Source organism: Anopheles coluzzii, chromosome 3 (assembly GCF_943734685.1).
Source record: "Anopheles coluzzii chromosome 3, AcolN3, whole genome shotgun sequence".
In the NCBI taxonomy this organism is placed as follows: Eukaryota; Metazoa; Arthropoda; class Insecta; order Diptera; family Culicidae; genus Anopheles; species Anopheles coluzzii.
The window spans coordinates 36,221,130-36,240,190 of NC_064671.1; the positions used below are offsets into that span (position 1 = coordinate 36,221,130).

Consider the following 19,061-nt stretch of genomic DNA (forward strand, 5'->3'; position numbering starts at 1 on the left):
TAATGGAGAAATTTCGTTTTAAAAATTATTTTCAACCTTTTTTGTTTGTTAAAATGCCTCTCCTTCAACAAAAAAAAGCTCAATGCTAGCCTTGCCAAGCTTGCAAAGATTTACCTTTTTATCTTAGGCTTCTATGATACGTGCAATTGTCGGAGCAAAGTCTATATAATACAGAGGTCGAGTCGTCCAGAACATTTGATCAAAAAGCGTGGGAAAGTTTTGACAGCTGGATGAAAAAGCTTCAATAGTTTCATCGTAGCATACATTGAGGTTTTAGTTGTTGTGCATGCCGTGGTCTGAAAGCATTTTCGGCCATTTTTACATCGTTTGTTTGTAATATTGTACTTTAAAAAGTTGACGAATATCAAGAAAAGATAGAATTATAGTGAAATTATCAATTACATCAAGATCGGTGCCCGAAATTACGACGAAATCTTGTGCAGCTCAAGAGGGTCAAAGCTAAGAGGCCAGATTTCTGATTGTGATCATTTTTAAGTGATGAATTACTGAAAAAAACTACTCCATGCCACGTTCATGAGAAAGAAATGTATAGTTAAACTAAGTTTTGAGCACAAAATGCACAATTAGCCCTAAAAAGTGTATGGTTGTTTGGAATCGTTTGTGAACGCTTTTTCATCTAACTGTCAAAAATAAGCTTTCAAAATGGTGGACCAAAATCGAGCTATGCATCGACCTCTGTATTATATGGACTTTGTGTCGGAGTTTAAACCACTAAATGTCAAACTCTATGTAAAGAATACAGTTCTTCTTCTTCTTCTTCGGCACAACAACCGTTGTCGGCCAAGGCCTGTCTGTATCACTCAAAGTCTATGTAACACAGAGGTCGATGCATAGCTCGATTTTGGTCCACCATTTTGAAAGCTTGTTTTTGACAGTCACATGAAAAAGTATTCACAAACCATTCCACACAACCAAAGTGAGTGTATATATCAGGTGGGCTTATAGTGTGCTTCCTCACCAATACATCGACACATAATTAGACAGTTGATTCCTTAACAAAATCTAGTATGCCTTGAAGTTTAAACAATATCTCGCAGAAATGGTATGTGGTTTTACTCAGGCGTAGCACGAAGAAAGAAGCCAAAAAAACTTACGTGACGGCTAGTTCTTGGATTAAAATGATGATCTGAAGATTACTGGATTGCAACAACACATTTCCCTAGCAAAATCTGATATATAGGAAACAATTATTGAATCCGTTCAGTCAGCATGCAAGGAGCAATGTACCAATCGAATCATATACGGTATCATACTTAAAGTAAGGAACTTATCAGAGTGCCCTTGAATACATCATTTTGTATCATTCAACAGACCTCTGATTGTCCTCAAATGTCGTGTAAAATTGTGAAAACTTGGGATAGACTTAGAAAAAAGTGTATGGAACAATCATCAAAGCACCCAGTTTGTTATGGATCTAACTGTCAAACCAGGTTTTCTTCCTATTTTCGTTTTAGACGTCAAATTGCACTGGATAAGCCCACCTGATATATCAACTCACTTTGCACACAACCAAACACTTTTTAGGGACAATTGTGCTATTTCTGCACAAAATCTAATGTAACTATACATTTCCTTCACATTTACGTGGCATGGAGTAGTTTCTTCAGTTAAATACGACCAAAATCAGGAAACTAGCCTATTAGCTTTGGTCCTCTTGAGCTGCATATGATTTTGTCCTAATTTTGGGCATTGTTCTTGTTATAATCAATAGGGTAAGTGTACCAATTGTGGCTATAGCACCAATTATGGCTATAACGAACACTAATTTTGCTCTAAAACAGTCTATTTGCATTCTAAAGCCACGGAAGGATTTTTCATTTCTATTACGAAGATTTTAACACATTTGTGCTTCATTAGTTCCATGCTGGTCACTTCCGTTTGTTAAATGTCACCCTTTTAAAATGTGTTGCCAAGATTGGGGCCCTTCACGATTCTAGTTAGTTTTTTGTATGGCGTTTGACAGTTGGAGGCTGAAATCATGTAAACACTCCATACAGAACCACACAAAAAACTAGCCTGCAATTTTCAGTCTAGATTATTCTAGCCACAAAGCTAGATTAGAATCGAGTACCTGCTCAAAAACACGGTGTTGTTTACATTTATCCCAAGGTGCATTGAAGAGATCAGGTGATGCAATATAGAATAAAGTGTATGTAGTCCAGGTAGTCTCATAGTATGTTTTTTATAACCAAATTTGAATATCACTTTTTGACAGGATAGGTGAAAACTTTTGTTCAAACAAGCTTTCTGGAGGCTTGACGAATACTCAAAACACTCTTAAAATCTTCATTCAGAAAAAGAAGCGATAAAAATCAGCCTTCTAAATTCATACACCTTGGGATAAGCCCACCTGTATATTATGCCCACTTAGATAGCTGCTCGAAAACTGCTATACAATGAAAACAGCTGACAGGCTGAAATTTCAGCCCAAAGTCCATATAATACAGAGGTCGATGCATAGCTCGATTTTGGTCCACCATTTTGAAAGCTTATTTTTGACAGTTAGATGAAAAAGCGTTCACAAACGATTCCAAACAACCATACACTTTTTAGGGCTAATTGTGCATTTTGTGCTCAAAACTTAGTTTAACTATACATTTCTTTCTCATGAACGTGGCATGGAGTAGTTTTTTTCAGTAATTCATCACTTAAAAATGATCACAATCAGAAATCTGGCCTCTTAGCTTTGACCCTCTTGAGCTGCACAAGATTTCGTCGTAATTTCGGGCACCGATCTTGATGTAATTGATAATTTCACTATAATTCTATCTTTTCTTGATATTCGTCAACTTTTTAAAGTACAATATTACAAACAAACGATGTAAAAATGGCCGAAAATGCTTTCAGACCACGGCATGCACAACAACTAAAACCTCAATGTATGCTACGATGAAACTATTGAAGCTTTTTCATCCAGCTGTCAAAACTTTCCCACGCTTTTTGATCAAATGTTCTGGACGACTCGACCTCTGTATTATATAGACTTTGAGAATTGAGACTTTCGATATACTACAGAGATCATGTCGTCCAGAACATTTGATCAAAAAGCAATCAATCAATTCAACCACCAAATGTCAAACTTTAAGTAAAAAATACAGTAAGAAGCGTAAAATCTTCGTATGAGGCTTATACAAAACACAGTTCACTACAAATGGATTATGTTTTAAGATTATTTTTATGCTCTAGTAACGATTGTGCAATGATTTTAATTTTAATATTTCTTTTCTGTTCTTTAAATCCATATCCTACATTTGTTACAAGTAACTGTCAAATATTTCAGGCCAAAAAAGCACATCAAATCTTCGCCTAACGTTTGCACAATTATTGTAAGAAGCCACCACAAAGGCGTTCACACTTTTAAACCCTCTAAACCCAACCCAATGCGACAACGTTTTACGTGCGCCAAGGCTCATTTTGCCGCGCTCTCTTTCTCTTTCTCTCTCTTCGAAAGGACCGTCTCAATCTCGTCAAACGGGAAGGGCTCATTCCTGGTGTGGCACCGGCTGTCGTATAACCCGCCCAAGCACCCGAGCACTACTCGGAAGGATTACGAAACCGTACACAAGCGCGAACCGGTACTTTAAATTGCCCACCGGGTGTCTTTTTCCCTTCCTTTCTTTTTTGCTCTTCAACCGGCATATTTGATGTGTGTCTGGCTGTGTGTGTTAAAAAAATGGTTTACAATACATGCAAAAGAAGGGGGAGGGGGGCACGAAACTCAGAGTCTAAAGGCTTGAGGCAGACTGATTTTTGAAAGCTTCGCCAGTCCCTCGATGGTGCTACCGCTGATGGAGCCACTCCTTCAAGGCCCTTAGGTGTGCGTGTACGTGTGTGTGCGTGCTTTTCGATGCGTTTTAAAGCAAGGCTTAAGCATTATCCACACCGGCAAAGTGGTTGCAAGAAATGTCTGCTTTCTGTTAGCTTACCCTTACCCGTTATTCACCTGACTTTTCTCCTGGCCCCAAACACCAGCAACGCCCCACCCCAGGGGCAACACGCAAGCGTCCGTAAAATTGGTTTATGGCGTACGGCACACGGGTATCGAATTATGCATAAAAGTGAACCGATTACTCTGCGGTTTTGTGTGAATACGTGAATATCCAAAAGCCCGTCTGGATACTACTACCATCACCGTACCATCGTCAACGCAGGGGGTTTACGGGGGGTTTACTACACGTTCTATCACTTACTTTCGTTTGCTCACCGAAAATGAGCAAAAGCGTGATTGGCGTATGTGTGAGTTGGTAAACACCGTGCTCCCACACCGATATCCCCGGTTGGTGCCACAATTCCTCCCGGAAAACGGTTCGCGTTAGGGTGATTGGTTGGGCGGAATTCGAGACATCGATAGCATCTGTATACGATGCCGGGAAAAAGCTTAATGTTTAAGCCCCCCAACTCATTGTCAGTTCAGCCTTCAAGGGGCACATTAAAACCGTCCCATGCATTGTTGCCGTACGTGCTGTTTACTGTCTGCCCACGGGCAACAATTTTTTTGGAAAACAGGCTCATTCGCGCGGGCAGTCCATTATTGAGTTACAACGCATTCAACGAATTTTGCTGTACATTAAAAAGCTAACAAAATAATTACCACGCAACTCATATTAAGCGATGAAAGAATTGCTGAGCTGTTTTGCTAGCTTCGGGTGGTCGTTTTACCGTATTGGCAATGCAACATAGTTGCAAAAGCAATTAATTATGGGCCCTATTTGGATGAGATACCAGGCGCCTCCATGGAGACTACCGCATGAAAAGCACTGGGCGACTCCATCGAAAGTTCTTAGTAGCTTCATGTAAAAATCGATTTTACATTGTTCAAAACAGAATAGAAACAAGAAGGATTTTTTTCTTCTATAAAACAAACAAATAATAATGTAGTAAAACTCTTACTTTGGTTTACTTTCAGTATTCAATTACACTCGAAAGTAAACTGTAAAATCTTCATTTTGTTTGCACATTTCCACACACAAAAATGGCATTATTTAATTACCCACCAACCTTGTGGTTACAGACACACTGCCAGTGTCCTCAATTAAAAGGAATGGTAAATTAAATTCAACCTCCCACTCCACAAACACACACGTGTACCAAATTGATGAGCCGGCACAATCCGTCCCAAAAGTGTCGCCCACCTGTACTCTGTCGCCCCGGGGACGTGTCTTGGGGAAATGAGCCACAATGTGCCCAAAACAAAAAGAAGAACAAGAAGTAGACACCCTTTCACCGGTATCCCGTCATCGATTTGTCATCTTCAGTTTGTGTCTAGCGCACGCCGATGTAGATTCTAGTACCATCCTGGCACACTTTACGACACGATACACTATCCAGTGTCTTTCTCTCTCTCTCTCTCTCTTTTATTCTCTTTCTCCATTTTTGTCTCTCTCGCTATGTATGCTATCTTTGCAGGACTTCGGCACACTAACCTGCTGGGCCGTTAACGAAGTTGGCCCTCAAAGTCAACCGTGCACGTTCCAGCTCGTCCTGGCAGGTAATGATTTTTCTTGTTTTTCTTGTTTTTTTTTTTGTGCAAAACGCCTTTAGGTAGGGGCACGTGACACGAGAGCCCGGGGTGAAAGCAAAGGGGTCCGCAAAATCAATATCATCCCACCACCTACGAAACCCTAACCTAGATTGTGGATTCTTCCATAAAACCCGCTTCCTCGTCCGAAACCGGCGGTAACACATTCACCCCCTCCTTTCGCATAGCGAAAACTCTCTTCCAAGCCTGCCCAACCGACCGACCGACTGGGGCATTTGCCAATCGAATCGTTACCCCTCTACACAATCACACAAACACACACACACACTAGCAGCGACCTGTGCGAAACAGACACATGTGTGAGTTCTGGATGGATGGTGGTAGTTTCGTTTGACCGCATCAACATCACGGCGCTCTTCACGGCCAGTGCAAGCAAGGGAAAGCAGCGCTCCCCACCATTCGACTACGGCCTATCAAATGCAGCTACGCAATGCTGCGCGCTGCGGTAGCGTGGCAATGGATCGTGAATCGTGAACGGATTAAATGGGGGAAACAAAAATAACACTGTACCCTGCGTCTCTGCGGCGGGCCTTTTCCCGCACCGTCTCTACCACCGCTTCACGCAGTCGATTTCGATCTATTTTGCTCGTTCTCCGCGTCCTAGTCCGGCCACAGCTCGCGCCAGCTTGCAAAAACAAATAAGCACAAACCACCTCCATGTTTTGCCGGCTCGAAACCAACCTCTCCTCTTTCCCCCCTTGCGACACGCTTCCTGTGTTTTCACCTCCAATCCCTCGTTGATGAAATGAAGCCCCAATAACAAATCATCCACACCCCACGCGTGTGTGTGTGTGTGTGTCATCTTTAATACTTCAGCCGGTTGTGCGTACGTCTCCAGGCTTCTAGAATCCTTTCGAGCTTTTCGACCTTGTTTATCCGCATGTGTGTGTGCGTGTGTGTCGGTATTGGTGCACACGTGTGATAGTGACAGTATTCCCATCTATCCAACAACAAAAAAAACCCGATCCAGCCGCACCAGTGTACCGTTGGGCATCAATCATTTTGCACATCAGGATTCTTCTCGTTTTTTTGATATTTTTTTCCTGCCTGTCACTCTTCGCTCACTCTCGACCCTCTCAGAACGGTCGGACGACCTCGCTCGGTCCTACATACGCTTGATACTGGTGACATTGGAAACTGTCAGGATCGTCGTTGCCGGCTGGGATTTTTTTTTTTTATGGTTTGCTCGCCCCATCTCTCAAGGCTTGCTTTGTTTCGTGTCGTATAGCAACTGCCGTCCTCACTGCTGGGCCTTCGCCTTCTCTTTATCTCTCTCTCACTTTTACCGGCTCATTTCGAATTTCATCCACTCCGTTTCGGTCATTATCCTTTCGCTGACAGCAACCCGGTACCCAGGCTTTTGCGTGCAATGCGACAGCGAAGCGCCCGAAGTGAAGCGTGTGCCGTTTTTTTTGTGGTTGTTGTTTTGCTCCCCACCCCCCATCCCTTAACCCTCTGGGAAACCGAAAACTGACGTTAACGTGTCTATCATAGGTGCAGCGCCATCTACCGGTCGGTCACGAAACTATCGCGTTGGGGCTTTTTCCCCCGGTTTTATTTATGCTTTCTCGCTCGCTCTGTCTGGAGTTACGTTTCCAGTTTTTTGGTAAGCATTCTTTTTTGAGAGTGTTTTTTTTTACGAAACCTGACCAGCACTGACCCAAAAAAACACCAAGAAACCTTTCTCATTCCTTCCTATCCCTATCCACGCAGTAGCCAACGTGCGGGTCAGTTTGCGCAACAGAAAACGTGAATTCACACACAAACACGAAGAAATCGTTTTCCATTTCCATTTCCAATCATCGCATTTAATCCGAAAAAGAATATCCGTTCCGCACGCAACATGTTCGGACGTACAGGGGTTTTTTGTTTTCTTCTTCTGCAAACCGGGTCCTTTGCTTAACCCACCAAGTGGGCACACACGCACACACACAAACTCACCATAAATCCCATCAGCATCCTCCAACGTGTCCTCCCATGGGTAATGTCGTGTATCAAAACACGCACCTGATACTAACGCTTTTTGTTTTTCTTTTCGTGTTTTTCTTCTCTATATTCTCCTTCCCCCCCCCCCCCCCCCACTGTTCCACACTTCCGGTGGCCCGGTGGTTCCAAAGATCTGCCCTCACCGGTAAGTAATTGCAGTCTGCCAAACCGGACGCAACAGTTTGCGGAAATCCAGTGCACACCCGGCTACGACGGCGGCTTACCGCAAGTGTTTGTGCTCGAGCTGGTATCGAAAAGGACCGGAACGCGTCGGTAAGGCTTTTTGTTGTTTGCTGGGAAAGGGTAGGGAGGGGGAGGAAGGAGAGGAGGAGTAGCGTAGGGTATTTCCTTATAGTAAAGGTGTTCCAGCTCTGCTACGGAATGAGCGGAAGCAGTTGATCTCTTCCGTCTAGAATGTGACAAGCAACAAGCTTTAAGCTCTTAGCGCTTGAGCGAAACAAAAAATGATACAGAAATGGTTCAGTTCGAACATACGAGTGATTTTAAATAATCTTTAAAATAATGCAAATAATGAAGCATTTCTTCAGGTAATACGTTTTGTTCGATACGGTTTATTTGATTTTTAAGAATTTAGGGCAGCAAAAAATGAGACTTAATAATAACAATCTACTTTAAAGATAATAGGATATTTTGTAACCTGCTTAACACTTCGAAATTTTAAAATAACAGTCCATAACAAAATGAGTAATACATGCAAAAAATGAGGAAATATTTAAATTATCTTAGAGTAACGCCTTTAGTTCTGCAATCTACATGACAAATGTGGCTAATGTGGCTGCTTTTTTCACCTAAAAACCTCATTATGCAATCGTTAGTAGCGCATTTCATATTAAGCTTGTTAAGAATGATCAAGACGATATAAAGACAATACAGATTTAAACAAAGATTTCTAATAAAAATTAAATTTCTACGTTGGTATAGCACTGAAAAGTCTTGAGTAGAAGTATCTTTAAAAAAAATGCCAAAAATATTCAGCTATCGCAACACAAAAAGTGACCACTTGTTAAACAATGTGAACATTTTATACATTATTTAAACTACTTCTGTTTGTCGTTGACATTTTCACCAAATGTTTTAAAGATTTTTTTAATAACTTCTCTCCTATATTCCATTTCCCCCCGGCGCAACGTGCAGGTTCAATTTCTCCAACAAAAATGAACCTTTCTTCGTGCTGGACCGGCTGGAGAAGCTGAGCGCACTGATGACGCTGGAAAACAATTCGCTCTCCTGCGTCGTGTACGCCATCAATCAGAAGGGCCGCAGCACACCTGTGCTAATACAGGACTTTGAAATTGGTCGCATCCAGCCGTACCGAGCGGGTAAGTGGCCACCGCCTTCGACCGTACCCGAATCAATCGACCATATTTATTCCCCCCTGTTGTCTGTATTTTTTTCCTTTCACCACCCGGCGCGCCGGCAAAACAAACAAACAAAAAACACAGTCACCGAACGACGAGCGGACGCCATCGAGTGGCTGCCGATAGCTGTTGGCATTTTGCTCACCGTCATAATATTGGCTCTATCAATTTCCACCAAAACATATCTAAACCGTTGCCTCGCTGCCGGCTGCTGCTGTCGACGGTGTTGCGCCGCCAGTGCAAAGCGGAACGATGCGGCGGCGTCCGATAAAAGTGAGCAGCAGCATCAGCAACAGCAGCAGCAAACGAAAAACGTACTCCTGCCGGATGAGTACGAGTGTGGGGCGCACTGTTTGAAGGTACGTTTGAAGCACCTGGGGGCCACCGTTTGAAGATCAGCACAAACACGACGGCGTATTAATTGCAACCGTGACCTTTGGCTGCTGTGATCAAAAGCAGTGGAAGTGTGTGGCTCGCTATGGTTGCTATGGTGATGTGTTTTGGACGGACACAACGTGACGATCCGCAATTAATTCCACCATTTCGCTCTCTTCTCTTCGCCTTTTCCCCCACCAAAATAGCTGAAAAACGTGCAAATGTTACGAAGGCACAGCTCGCGCAAGAAAAACTGCTCCAAAGACTCGAACGACGACGAACCGGAGCCGGACGTCATACCAGCACAGTTTAACATGGGTAAGTGCGTGCGTAGCCGTTATTAGAGATATGCAAAAAAAATCTTTCCCAAATGCTAACTACTAAGCACGTTATATTTTTTCATATATTTCCCCCGCCCAAAAACAGTGTCCTGCACCCCGCTCATAGCGACACCGCAGCACACCGATGCAGCCACCCGCGACAAGGTACGGCTGCGCAAACTACCATCACTCAAGTGTCCTCAATGTGTCCCACTTACCGCCTCTATTTTTCCTCCCCCCACAGGACGCACACCAGTACGGTGGCTTTACGTCCCCGCCCGCCACATATCAGATGGGAACAATCGTCGACCATCATCCGGCCGTGCCACAGCAGGACACGGCGCTCGAGTACCGGACGCACGGTAGCATCGTCGGCATACTGCCCACCGCCCGGACAGCAGCGGCCGGGGCAGCGGCCGAGCTCGATATCAACGTGATCAAGGACCGACTGCTGACGACGCGCGTACCCGAAAGCTGCGTTTGACGCGTTGCAGCAGCACCGTTGCATCGATAGAAGTTGTTATAAACTCAGCACAATACACCCTACACCCTACATACGTGCGCATGAGGACGGCGGTGGTAGACGGAGGAGACGTGCCACTTGACATCCTGCACTGTTCCAACCGGCAGCTACTGGCCACTTGCCAGCGCCAGCCGGTACAAGTGCACTCTACCCAGTCGCAACGCGTGATGTGACGAGCGACAAGCAAACCTCTCCTGGTGTATGTGATTTTATCTGCTGGTTTGTTTTTTCTTTTCTTTTTCCATTCTATTCTATCGATAGAAGTGAAAAAAGAGGAGGGAAAATGTATAAAATAAGCAAAGCTATCAAAAAATTGACGAATGTGAAAGAGGGAACCTGTGCATATCTTTGAATTGTCTTCGAAAAGGCGTGAGAGTATTATAAACCCTTCCGCGACCTGGTTGGGCCAACTTATGAACTTAGAACTCAATAAAATCCGCACAAAACTGAAGTAACTGAATGTTTTCAAGTGAAAAAAAAATACAGTTCGCTTTCGGTGTGAAGGCTAGCAGACAGGTGTCGTGTAATTCTATTTCTATTTCATGAAGCGGTGCGTTTTGTTTCGGTAAGCCCTTTTGACGAGAACTGTTTAGCTTTTGTTAGTGTTTCAAAAACCAACCTCTGAAAAGATTTTTAATAAAACAAAGTGAATCTTACTGTATCAGACGTCTTTGTTTGAATGGAATTGTGTTTGGCTGTCGGTTTGATGGTTAATATCTACCTTTTTCCTATTGGATACGTTATGAAGTTTCAATATTCTTTCTTCTTATTGTGCTGCTCTATCGATTGTTACGATTAAATTGAATATTCTCGTTTATTAGTAGATACCGATTTCGTTATTTCGCTTTTGAACCATCTTCCCTCGTTTGCATACACACCCTACGAATGGTGCGTCCCTGTACCACTATTTTCCTTATGCTAATCACAGCGCCGTTCAGCTTACCTAGCTTTTCTTTTTTGCTTTGCTGCTTTTGGAAATGCTCGTGTCCCACTTCATCTGCTCGTACGCGTCCATCCACGAGTCCATCGTTTCAAAATCGCTCGTATCCGGCGGGAACGGGATGCTCCTGTGGTAGCGTGCCTCCACCAGACAGTTGATGGTGGTCCGCAGCAGGGCAATCTGGCGCATAATGTGCCTGTTCGCTGCGATACCCTCCTGCAGCTCATCCGTCACCTTCCGCGATGATGGTTTCGGTGGTGCTTCATCAAACACAGCATCGGCATCCTCCTCCATTCGCACGAGCTGCGTTTTCCTCCGATTGGCGCGGCTCGCTGAGGCGACCGTTTTGGGTGGCGTCTCTGGTATTTGAGGGACGATTATTTTGCTCTCGATTTCCAGCTCCTGGGCTAGCACCGGCACCTGGGCCAGATCGGTCTCCTCCTCCGGCATATCGATCACCAGCTCCTTCTCACTGCCCGACGAACCGTCCGACTGTTCTGCGGCGTCCTCTTCTTCCTGCACGGTGTAGCTCAAGGTGGGTGCGTTGTCCTGGATTGTTCGCACGTCCAGTATGCGGAATGGTGAGTCTTTATTCGGTTCTATTAAACCGGGGGGACGCGGTTTTTTCTGCTCCATTGCGGCCGAGTTTTGTTTACGTTTTGATGGGACGGCACTGAATAGAATGGGCAAAACAGCAGAAAGCGGTTGTGATGATGTGAGAGGGAGACAGATGGCACAGGAGCTGTCAAGTATTCGGTGCAGAACTGGACTAGATAGCATATCCACAGCCGGACTGAAATATTTCAGCTTTCACTGTGCTATATTTCACTGAAATTCAAAATCACCGTTCATAATGAAATTTCTTGTGAAAAATAATTCATTTTAGAAATTATTTAAAAATAATAAAAATCTATCGCTTTTTTACAAAGTTATATTCTTATTTGATGTTTTTGTCATCTCATCCGTGATGTGTTGCAATTCAAAACACCAATTTCATCGTTTTTATTTAATTTATTTGTCACTGATTCACTGTACGACTTTATTAATAATAGTTAGTGTTTGTTTGTTTTTCTCTCATTCTCTCATTTACTCTGTAGTTTCACTCCACTCGCTACTAGGGGTACTTGCCATTGTGTGTGTGTGTGTGTGTGTCTTACCCCTTATTTTCTCTTTTCATGCGTACGCATATGCGTATTTTTGACTCTCTCCCTTCTAGACTTTTGCACCTGTTCCGCGTCACTTCACGGCCCAGCTTAAAACATTACCACGCGCTTCCAACGAGTTGATTTACTTTATGTTACATCTGCAACAACTTCAACTGCCTCCTACTTCGCCTCTCAACATTCACACGCACTTCTTTAGCAAGCACAAAAACATAGCTTCCGATAGCGTCCCTCAACGGTTCGCGCGAACTGCTCGGTTAGTGATTGATTTCAGTTTTTGGTATCGTCCTCGTATGCGGATGGCCTGATCTGGGGCGATCTATTTATCTGTATAATGTGTGTGTGTCTGTGTGTGTGTGTGTGTGTGTGTGTGTGTGTGTGTGTGTGTGTGTGTGTGTGTGTGTGTGTGTGTGTGTGTGTGTGTGTGTGTGAGTGTGTGTGTGTGTGTGTGTGTGTGTGTGTGTGCGTGTGTGTGTGTGTGTGTGTGTGTGTAGTAGAGTGTTTTTGTGTATGGTTTTACTTTTTTTTGTTTTGCTCCATTGTACACTCAACGGTTTCAAAATGTATTACTCCAAATGTAATTTTCCACCAATTCACACACTTAGATATTTTTTCGTATTTATTGTGTTGCTAGCCTCAATTACTGTAAAGACCCCAAAACTCATTCTTGAGCTGTTCTCTCTCAGGTGGTTAGTCATCTCTGCATTGCTATTAATTTCTTGTCAGTTTAAACAAATGCATAACTCTTTGCCTTAATTCCATTGTTTTTTTAAATGATGCACTTAATACAAAACTTCTCGTTTTCAAAATGTCAACTTTTTGCTCATAAAAACAAGGTTGATATGTCAAAATCAACACGTGCTTCCTGTATTAAGATTGCTTTTTCTTTTCAAGTAATTATGGTTGCTTTAAAGTATAAAAGATTTCGCGATTTGAAATGTGTAGATTGCGGATATGTGGTTAACGATCAGGTGGTTCAAGACACACAAAACATAAACCCAAAAATTCAGCTCATCCTGATCAACTGATATGCAAGATTCCTCAACATTGGCTCAACTGCACACAACCTCGAAAAAACCTCAAACAGAACGTTTATCGAAATTATCATCTTTTTTAACAACTCTTTCGATTATTATTTATGGTCTTATTTTTGTTAAACAAAAACGTTCTGTCGCGCGTATTGCATACTTTTAGGAGTTGTCATGAGAGATTCTTACAAAGCAAACAGTAAATGCAGCGGAATACGCCCAACACTATGCAATTCGCAGCACAACATGGCCCACTTTGCTTCTTACTTTAAGTGTCACATTGGTGGAAATGTATTAAACAAAAAGATTTTCTTATTTGCCGTCGTTTAACATTATTTTTTCCGTCGAATGTTTAAAGTGTTCCGCGCAGGAAACATCTTTGATCAAAGTGTTCGATTGGTACGCCGTTTTTATCCTTTTTCTCTTCTGGCTGTATCTCCTATGTTTAATTGTGCTTTTTGTGTTCTTTCTTTCTTTTCAATGGGTTCCTGTTTGCTTGTTTGACATTATTTACAAATGTTTTGTTCGCGCTCCAATTTTGCCCTCCCTAGCATCCCTGCTCCAGTGCACAAAGTGTATGTTTTTTTTTTTCATTATGTTTCTGTACGTTTATGTTTTCCTTGTTTCTGCTGCTTCATTGTTTATGGATCGTTTTTCATATGTTGTGAAGATTCGTATAGGGTTTTTAATGTCTGATGGTTTATCTGGTTGGTATTTCTTTTTTTGATGTTCCTTCGTGTTCCTCCTCTGGTTTTATGTTTTAAGTGCAATTACAATATCGAACTATCTAATTATATTCACTTAGTTTTGTTCATCTTTCACTGTTTGGTTTTTTTCCTTCCTATTCTTTTTCCCTTTTTTTCGCTTCTCACACATGTCCAGTGTTCACCTGTCCGAACCGCCCCAGGACTTTCGGGTTCGTATGCTAGAAACGTAAAACCGAAACACATACAGCATTCTTCTTGTCATGTATCAATATGGTTTGCTTTTTCCGTGCGAAAAAAACTTCCTTTTTTTGTCTTTCACTGTTTCAGTACAAACAGCACAAATCAGTACAAAACAAACAGTTACAAACGTAAACTTATACCACAAAAAAGCAAACCAAGCTACGTGGGAGGAGAAAAATAGTCTTTAATGAAATATTACAATATTTTCAAACATTCTCTCCTCGCGTTAAGTGGATTTTGATTTTTTACTCGCGTTCCATACGCCTTCAAGATTCAAGAACACGGTTCGATCGTAACACCCACCATTTTCGGGGTTACATTTGCTGTGGTTTGCCAGTACAGAGAGTCAACTATGGTTCCATTTAAAATATTTTAGATACCTTAATAGCTAGCTAGAATGTGTGAGTGTGTCGGTGTGTATTTTTTTATTAGATTTCTATATCTTTTTATGTATATATATATGACTGTGTATGTATGTATGTGTGTGTGTATATATATATAGAATTTCTTCCAATAAACAAACACCGTTCTGTTGCTTTGTCCAATTGGAGTTCTAGATAGAGTTCAACCTACACTTCAGCTAGATTCCGTTTCTCCCGAAAGCGGAACCAGGTCCGCGATTTCCTTAGCGCCCCATTTGATTTCTAGCAGATAGTCCCTTTTCCTCCCTTCGTAGAGCGTGCCGTGTACTTGTAGTTTATAACTATATGTCGCTTACTCTGCATTACATTACAGTACTATATGGAAGACATTATATAAAATTATTTTTCCGGCCCGCTTGCCCTTTCCTGCCTCGCTCCCGTACTCTCGCTCTCTCTCTCTCTCTCTCTCTCTCTCTCTCTTGCACTTTCCACACCTTCATACTTTCACGCTCTTATCAAGTTCGATTGTGTCTGCTTCGGTACGATTCGATCTTTCGACCCAATACGTTTCATTAGCATTCTGTCTTAGTGTACCTTCTTCCCCGCCTCACTCGGAAGTGCTCGCGTTGCTACTCGCCCTCACTAATGTTAGATGATTTGCTATTGAATTATAGTCTCCATGAACAGATTATGAAACGACATGAGAGCATGAAAACTGGGGGGGGGGGGGGGGAGAAGAGGGGATTCGAAGTATGTGAAGTGCATAGTAATGTGAGTGCCGGTTTTTGTCCATCTCCCATTCAAAATGGCACTACTAGTCTGAACGATGGAATAGATGCTTTAGATAAATGTACAAGCTGGCGTACAACGGTATAAATGTGGCAATGGTAATGTTGGGATGTAAGAGATAACTAGTGATGTGCGTGTATGTGTACGTGTGTTTATGTGTATAGTTTTGGAATCTGTAACTTCCTTGCTAGTTTCGCTTACACTTCTTTCATTGTTTTCAGAGGGGAGGGGGAGGTGTTCATTCTTTACCATTCGACCCGGTAAAGAAACACAAACACAACTCTATTACACCAATCCATAACATTTCCTTCCTCTGTGTGCTTACCGCTTTCCTTCCACCATAGCAAATTACTACTAATATATCTTTGCGGTCGTTGCTCAGATCTTGTTCACTTATTGCTGCTCGTTCACATTTGTATCGTACGGTTCCGGTGTAGGTCTCTATAAATTCATTTCCTCAACTCAACACACTCGGCACAGCAGCAGAGCATCCCGGTAGGACGCTCTGCTCTGTGTTTTTTCCATCGTAAAAGTATGTTTTTTTTTAGATTCGTAAAACATCAAACTAAACAGCCAGGAGATTAAATGTCTACGTTTTGTTTTGTATCGATTAGAATTTGTCAATAGATCAAACAATGTACTTACTTTAAAGAACCAACCGAACATTCCACTATTCAAGGCAGACAATAAATCATACAGGCACGTTGCTAATGTTTGACAGACAGTTGGGCCTATTCGTTTGTTTTTAGAATTAGCAGCATTAGCTTCATCTCGAACTTGTAAACAAATATTTAAACCTTTTCAATGTATTCTTCCTCTATCGTAGAGCATTGATCTAATTTCTTATGTGTTTTTTTTTGTATGTCGTTTTCGTTCACTTTTGCACTGAATTTGCCCATGGACAAAAAAGGAAACATGCACACAGGCATATCGTAACGGTAACCCAAACCTAAGCTCGTTACATTACATACATCCCCCGTTCAGGTCATAGAATTGTTCAACTAGCGTAAGCCAAGACACGAAAGTGAAAGTAGAATTTACTAAACCACTAACTGACTAACTGACAGCAAATGGAACGGAGTTGTATTTGGCTAAGTACTTTTGCACCGGCTGCTCGTCTACCGCCCTCGATCGCTCTCGTTCGCCCTATCTCCGAACGAATTATGCAAAGAATTTGTGTATCATTTTGCCTTCTTTTTTTCTTTTCTTCCAAACCAAACCGCCAATAAACTCACCCACCCACCAACCACGTAACAGAACGATTTCACTAAGCCCACCGCCTGTTGTTCCTATTTGCTGCTGCACACAGTACAACTCGACTCGAAAATTCTCAGCTAATGTAATGGATTGTAGTGAACACTAACACTAACCATCGTACATGGGAATGGGGTGGTTGTGCTACTACTGCTACTGCTGCCACTACTGTACTGTACCTGCTACCTCCTGCCGCTCGGCTATGCTGTAACGGTGCATTTACATTTAGCTACATTTAGCTACATCAACTCAGGATAAAACCGCCAGGACAAATATAGGCCTTTATCGTAAATCGGAACTCTATACTAACTGATACCACTGATACACCTCCCCGGCCTTTGTCGGTGCTGCGTCGGTTAGTAGTGTTCATTTGCTTGTTTTTTTTTTAATGTATTTATTTGCTTATCTTCCCCAGTTCGTGTGCTGCCATGGTGAGAATGGGGGGTGGGGGGTGCTCGGAGTTTTCACCCCCCGTTCACCTCCACCGCATGAATATGAGAAGTTCTAATCTACTAACTTGCCTAAAGATGAATTAAAGTTGATGAATTGCAATAATCTTTGTAGGGGAGGTTGTATTTTCTTTTTATTCGAGCTCACCACGAATGTTTCGTTTTATACGTTTGTCTAAATTGTTTTGCCCATTATCGTATTGTCCAGAAAGTTGCTGCCCCTACGCCTTCGTTGTGCGCCCAACGGGTAGCAGTAGTAGTAAGTGTACGTTTGCTGTCTTATTTTTGTTTAATTCAATCATTTTATCCACTTTTCCGGCTCACAATCACACATTGAACGGCATCGGCTTCTCATCCGCCCCTCCCCGGGGGGAAAAACGCATCGGTTCAATCGGTGCGTTTTATTTGACCTATTTACTTATGCGTAAGTATTTATTACTGATCTGTACAGGTAAAATTTGGAATGTATCTTACAGATTTTTTTGGCCATATTTTATGTGTTGTTTTTGTATGTAGTTGTGAGTGTGTTTCTATTCCTGTCCCCACATTTTTTTTTCTTTTTTCTTTTTGTTGGTCAAATGTTAGACGGTAGACGATGAGAACGAGCTTAACATGTTGATAAAATATGATTCATTAGTTAAAATAAATTAAAGGCAAAATATTTCATATTACAAATGAAAAACATGTTAACAGCTTGCTGTTTATCTTCAATTTAATAAATAATAAACTATGATTGAACACTTCTGCCATACCAACGAAAACTCTGCTCTAAATAATAATGTTCATCGTCTACCGTATACCATCTAGCATTCAGATTTGTTTGCCACTAACGCTTAAAGAATAAGAATCCTCTTTACTCTCGGTTAAACACTGCGTTGAATGCATCTCGGCATAACAAGATCAACATCCAACCGGGTCCCACACCAAGTGGAAACCGTTGCAGTGACACTCCTAGTGTCCCTGCAACATTCTCTTTTTCCACTTCTCTCTGAAACGCTTGACGGAGGTTAGCCATTCATCTAATGTACAAAACACCGGGCACATCGCACCAGAATAGTGCCGGTCGAAGTGCCCAGAGTTTGGGGAGGAATAACTCATTCACATGCCAACTAAAGGTATGTCTGTATAGGTCTCTGTATAGGTTATTTGGAACGTCGTCTTGAATGACACTTGCACGCTGGCTTCACAAGTAACGCGTGCTCTTAGTTTTTTTTTCTTCTGAATTTGAGATGCAATTTGTTGCCACTTTAATCGCTCTCTTCTCTGTCTTTTCCCCTGTCACCATAACCGAACTGTATACATGGATAACGTTTGCCTTAGCATTAGTATAGTATTTTGTGACGTCGATGTAACATCCAACACGGAGTGTCTTTGACGCCGCGTACTTTTTTGGTTGCCTCTTTTCGCATCCCTTTCCCCTTGACACGTTCAGAACTGTTGGAAAATAATGTATCAAACCCAAACAGGTAACGCACGTGAACAAAACCGCCCTATCATCCGTAACGTAACAGGCGTAACGTAACGCGGTAATCCCCTTTTAGTTGCATACGGTTACGGTTGCAAAAGTCCATTCATTCGGCGAGTCAACGAGCGCTTGCAGTCCACTCAAAATACATGCCGACTGCACAGAAAGGGGTCTTTTCCTTTCCTCTCTTTCTCTCTCCCTCTCTCCCTCTTATCTTCACTTCACTACAACCAAAAGGAGCAGCCCAGCAGCTGCCCGTTCCTTTAAAATGTAACCTCACCGAACACTGCCTATCACGCGCTGGCCAGCACCCATATCACAATAAAGGTCGCTATCGTCGAGTACAGGGACGCATGGAACAGTGAGGTCGCGGTGCCGCACTGCTTAATTTCAATCTCCTCCGGATGGTAACTGATGCATTTGCCGGGCCGTTTTCTCAGCATTTTCTCCTTGGCCATGCGACGCACACCGCAGGCTCCTGTGTCGAAAAAGAAACATAATGGGCCGCATTAAAGCAATCT

The 19,061-nt window shown here is 42.5% G+C and overlaps 2 protein-coding genes across 6 annotated transcripts in view; one reads left to right on the top strand and one right to left on the bottom strand.

Annotated features, from left to right (window-relative positions):
• LOC120954772 (nephrin-like) overlaps window positions 1-10,608 on the top strand; it is an 85,570-nt gene extending 74,962 nt beyond the window's left edge. For all 3 annotated transcript variants that reach the window (XM_049609390.1, XM_049609388.1, XM_049609389.1), the window contains exons 14-20: window positions 5,428-5,509; window positions 7,678-7,819; window positions 8,702-8,886; window positions 9,010-9,284; window positions 9,507-9,618; window positions 9,727-9,785; window positions 9,865-10,608. In XM_049609390.1, coding sequence (XP_049465347.1) covers window positions 5,428-5,509; window positions 7,678-7,819; window positions 8,702-8,886; window positions 9,010-9,284; window positions 9,507-9,618; window positions 9,727-9,785; window positions 9,865-10,104 — 1,095 coding nt within the window. In that variant the 3' untranslated portion in view covers window positions 10,105-10,608. The remainder of the gene's footprint in view (window positions 1-5,427; window positions 5,510-7,677; window positions 7,820-8,701; window positions 8,887-9,009; window positions 9,285-9,506; window positions 9,619-9,726; window positions 9,786-9,864) is intronic.
• A 1,973-nt stretch (window positions 10,609-12,581) lies between these two features.
• LOC120955553 (voltage-dependent calcium channel subunit alpha-2/delta-4) overlaps window positions 12,582-19,061 on the bottom strand; it is a 68,173-nt gene continuing 61,693 nt past the window's right edge. For all 3 annotated transcript variants that reach the window (XM_040376526.2, XM_040376531.2, XM_049609387.1), the window contains one exon: window positions 12,582-19,018. In XM_040376526.2, coding sequence (XP_040232460.1) covers window positions 18,834-19,018 — 185 coding nt within the window. In that variant the 3' untranslated portion in view covers window positions 12,582-18,833. The remainder of the gene's footprint in view (window positions 19,019-19,061) is intronic.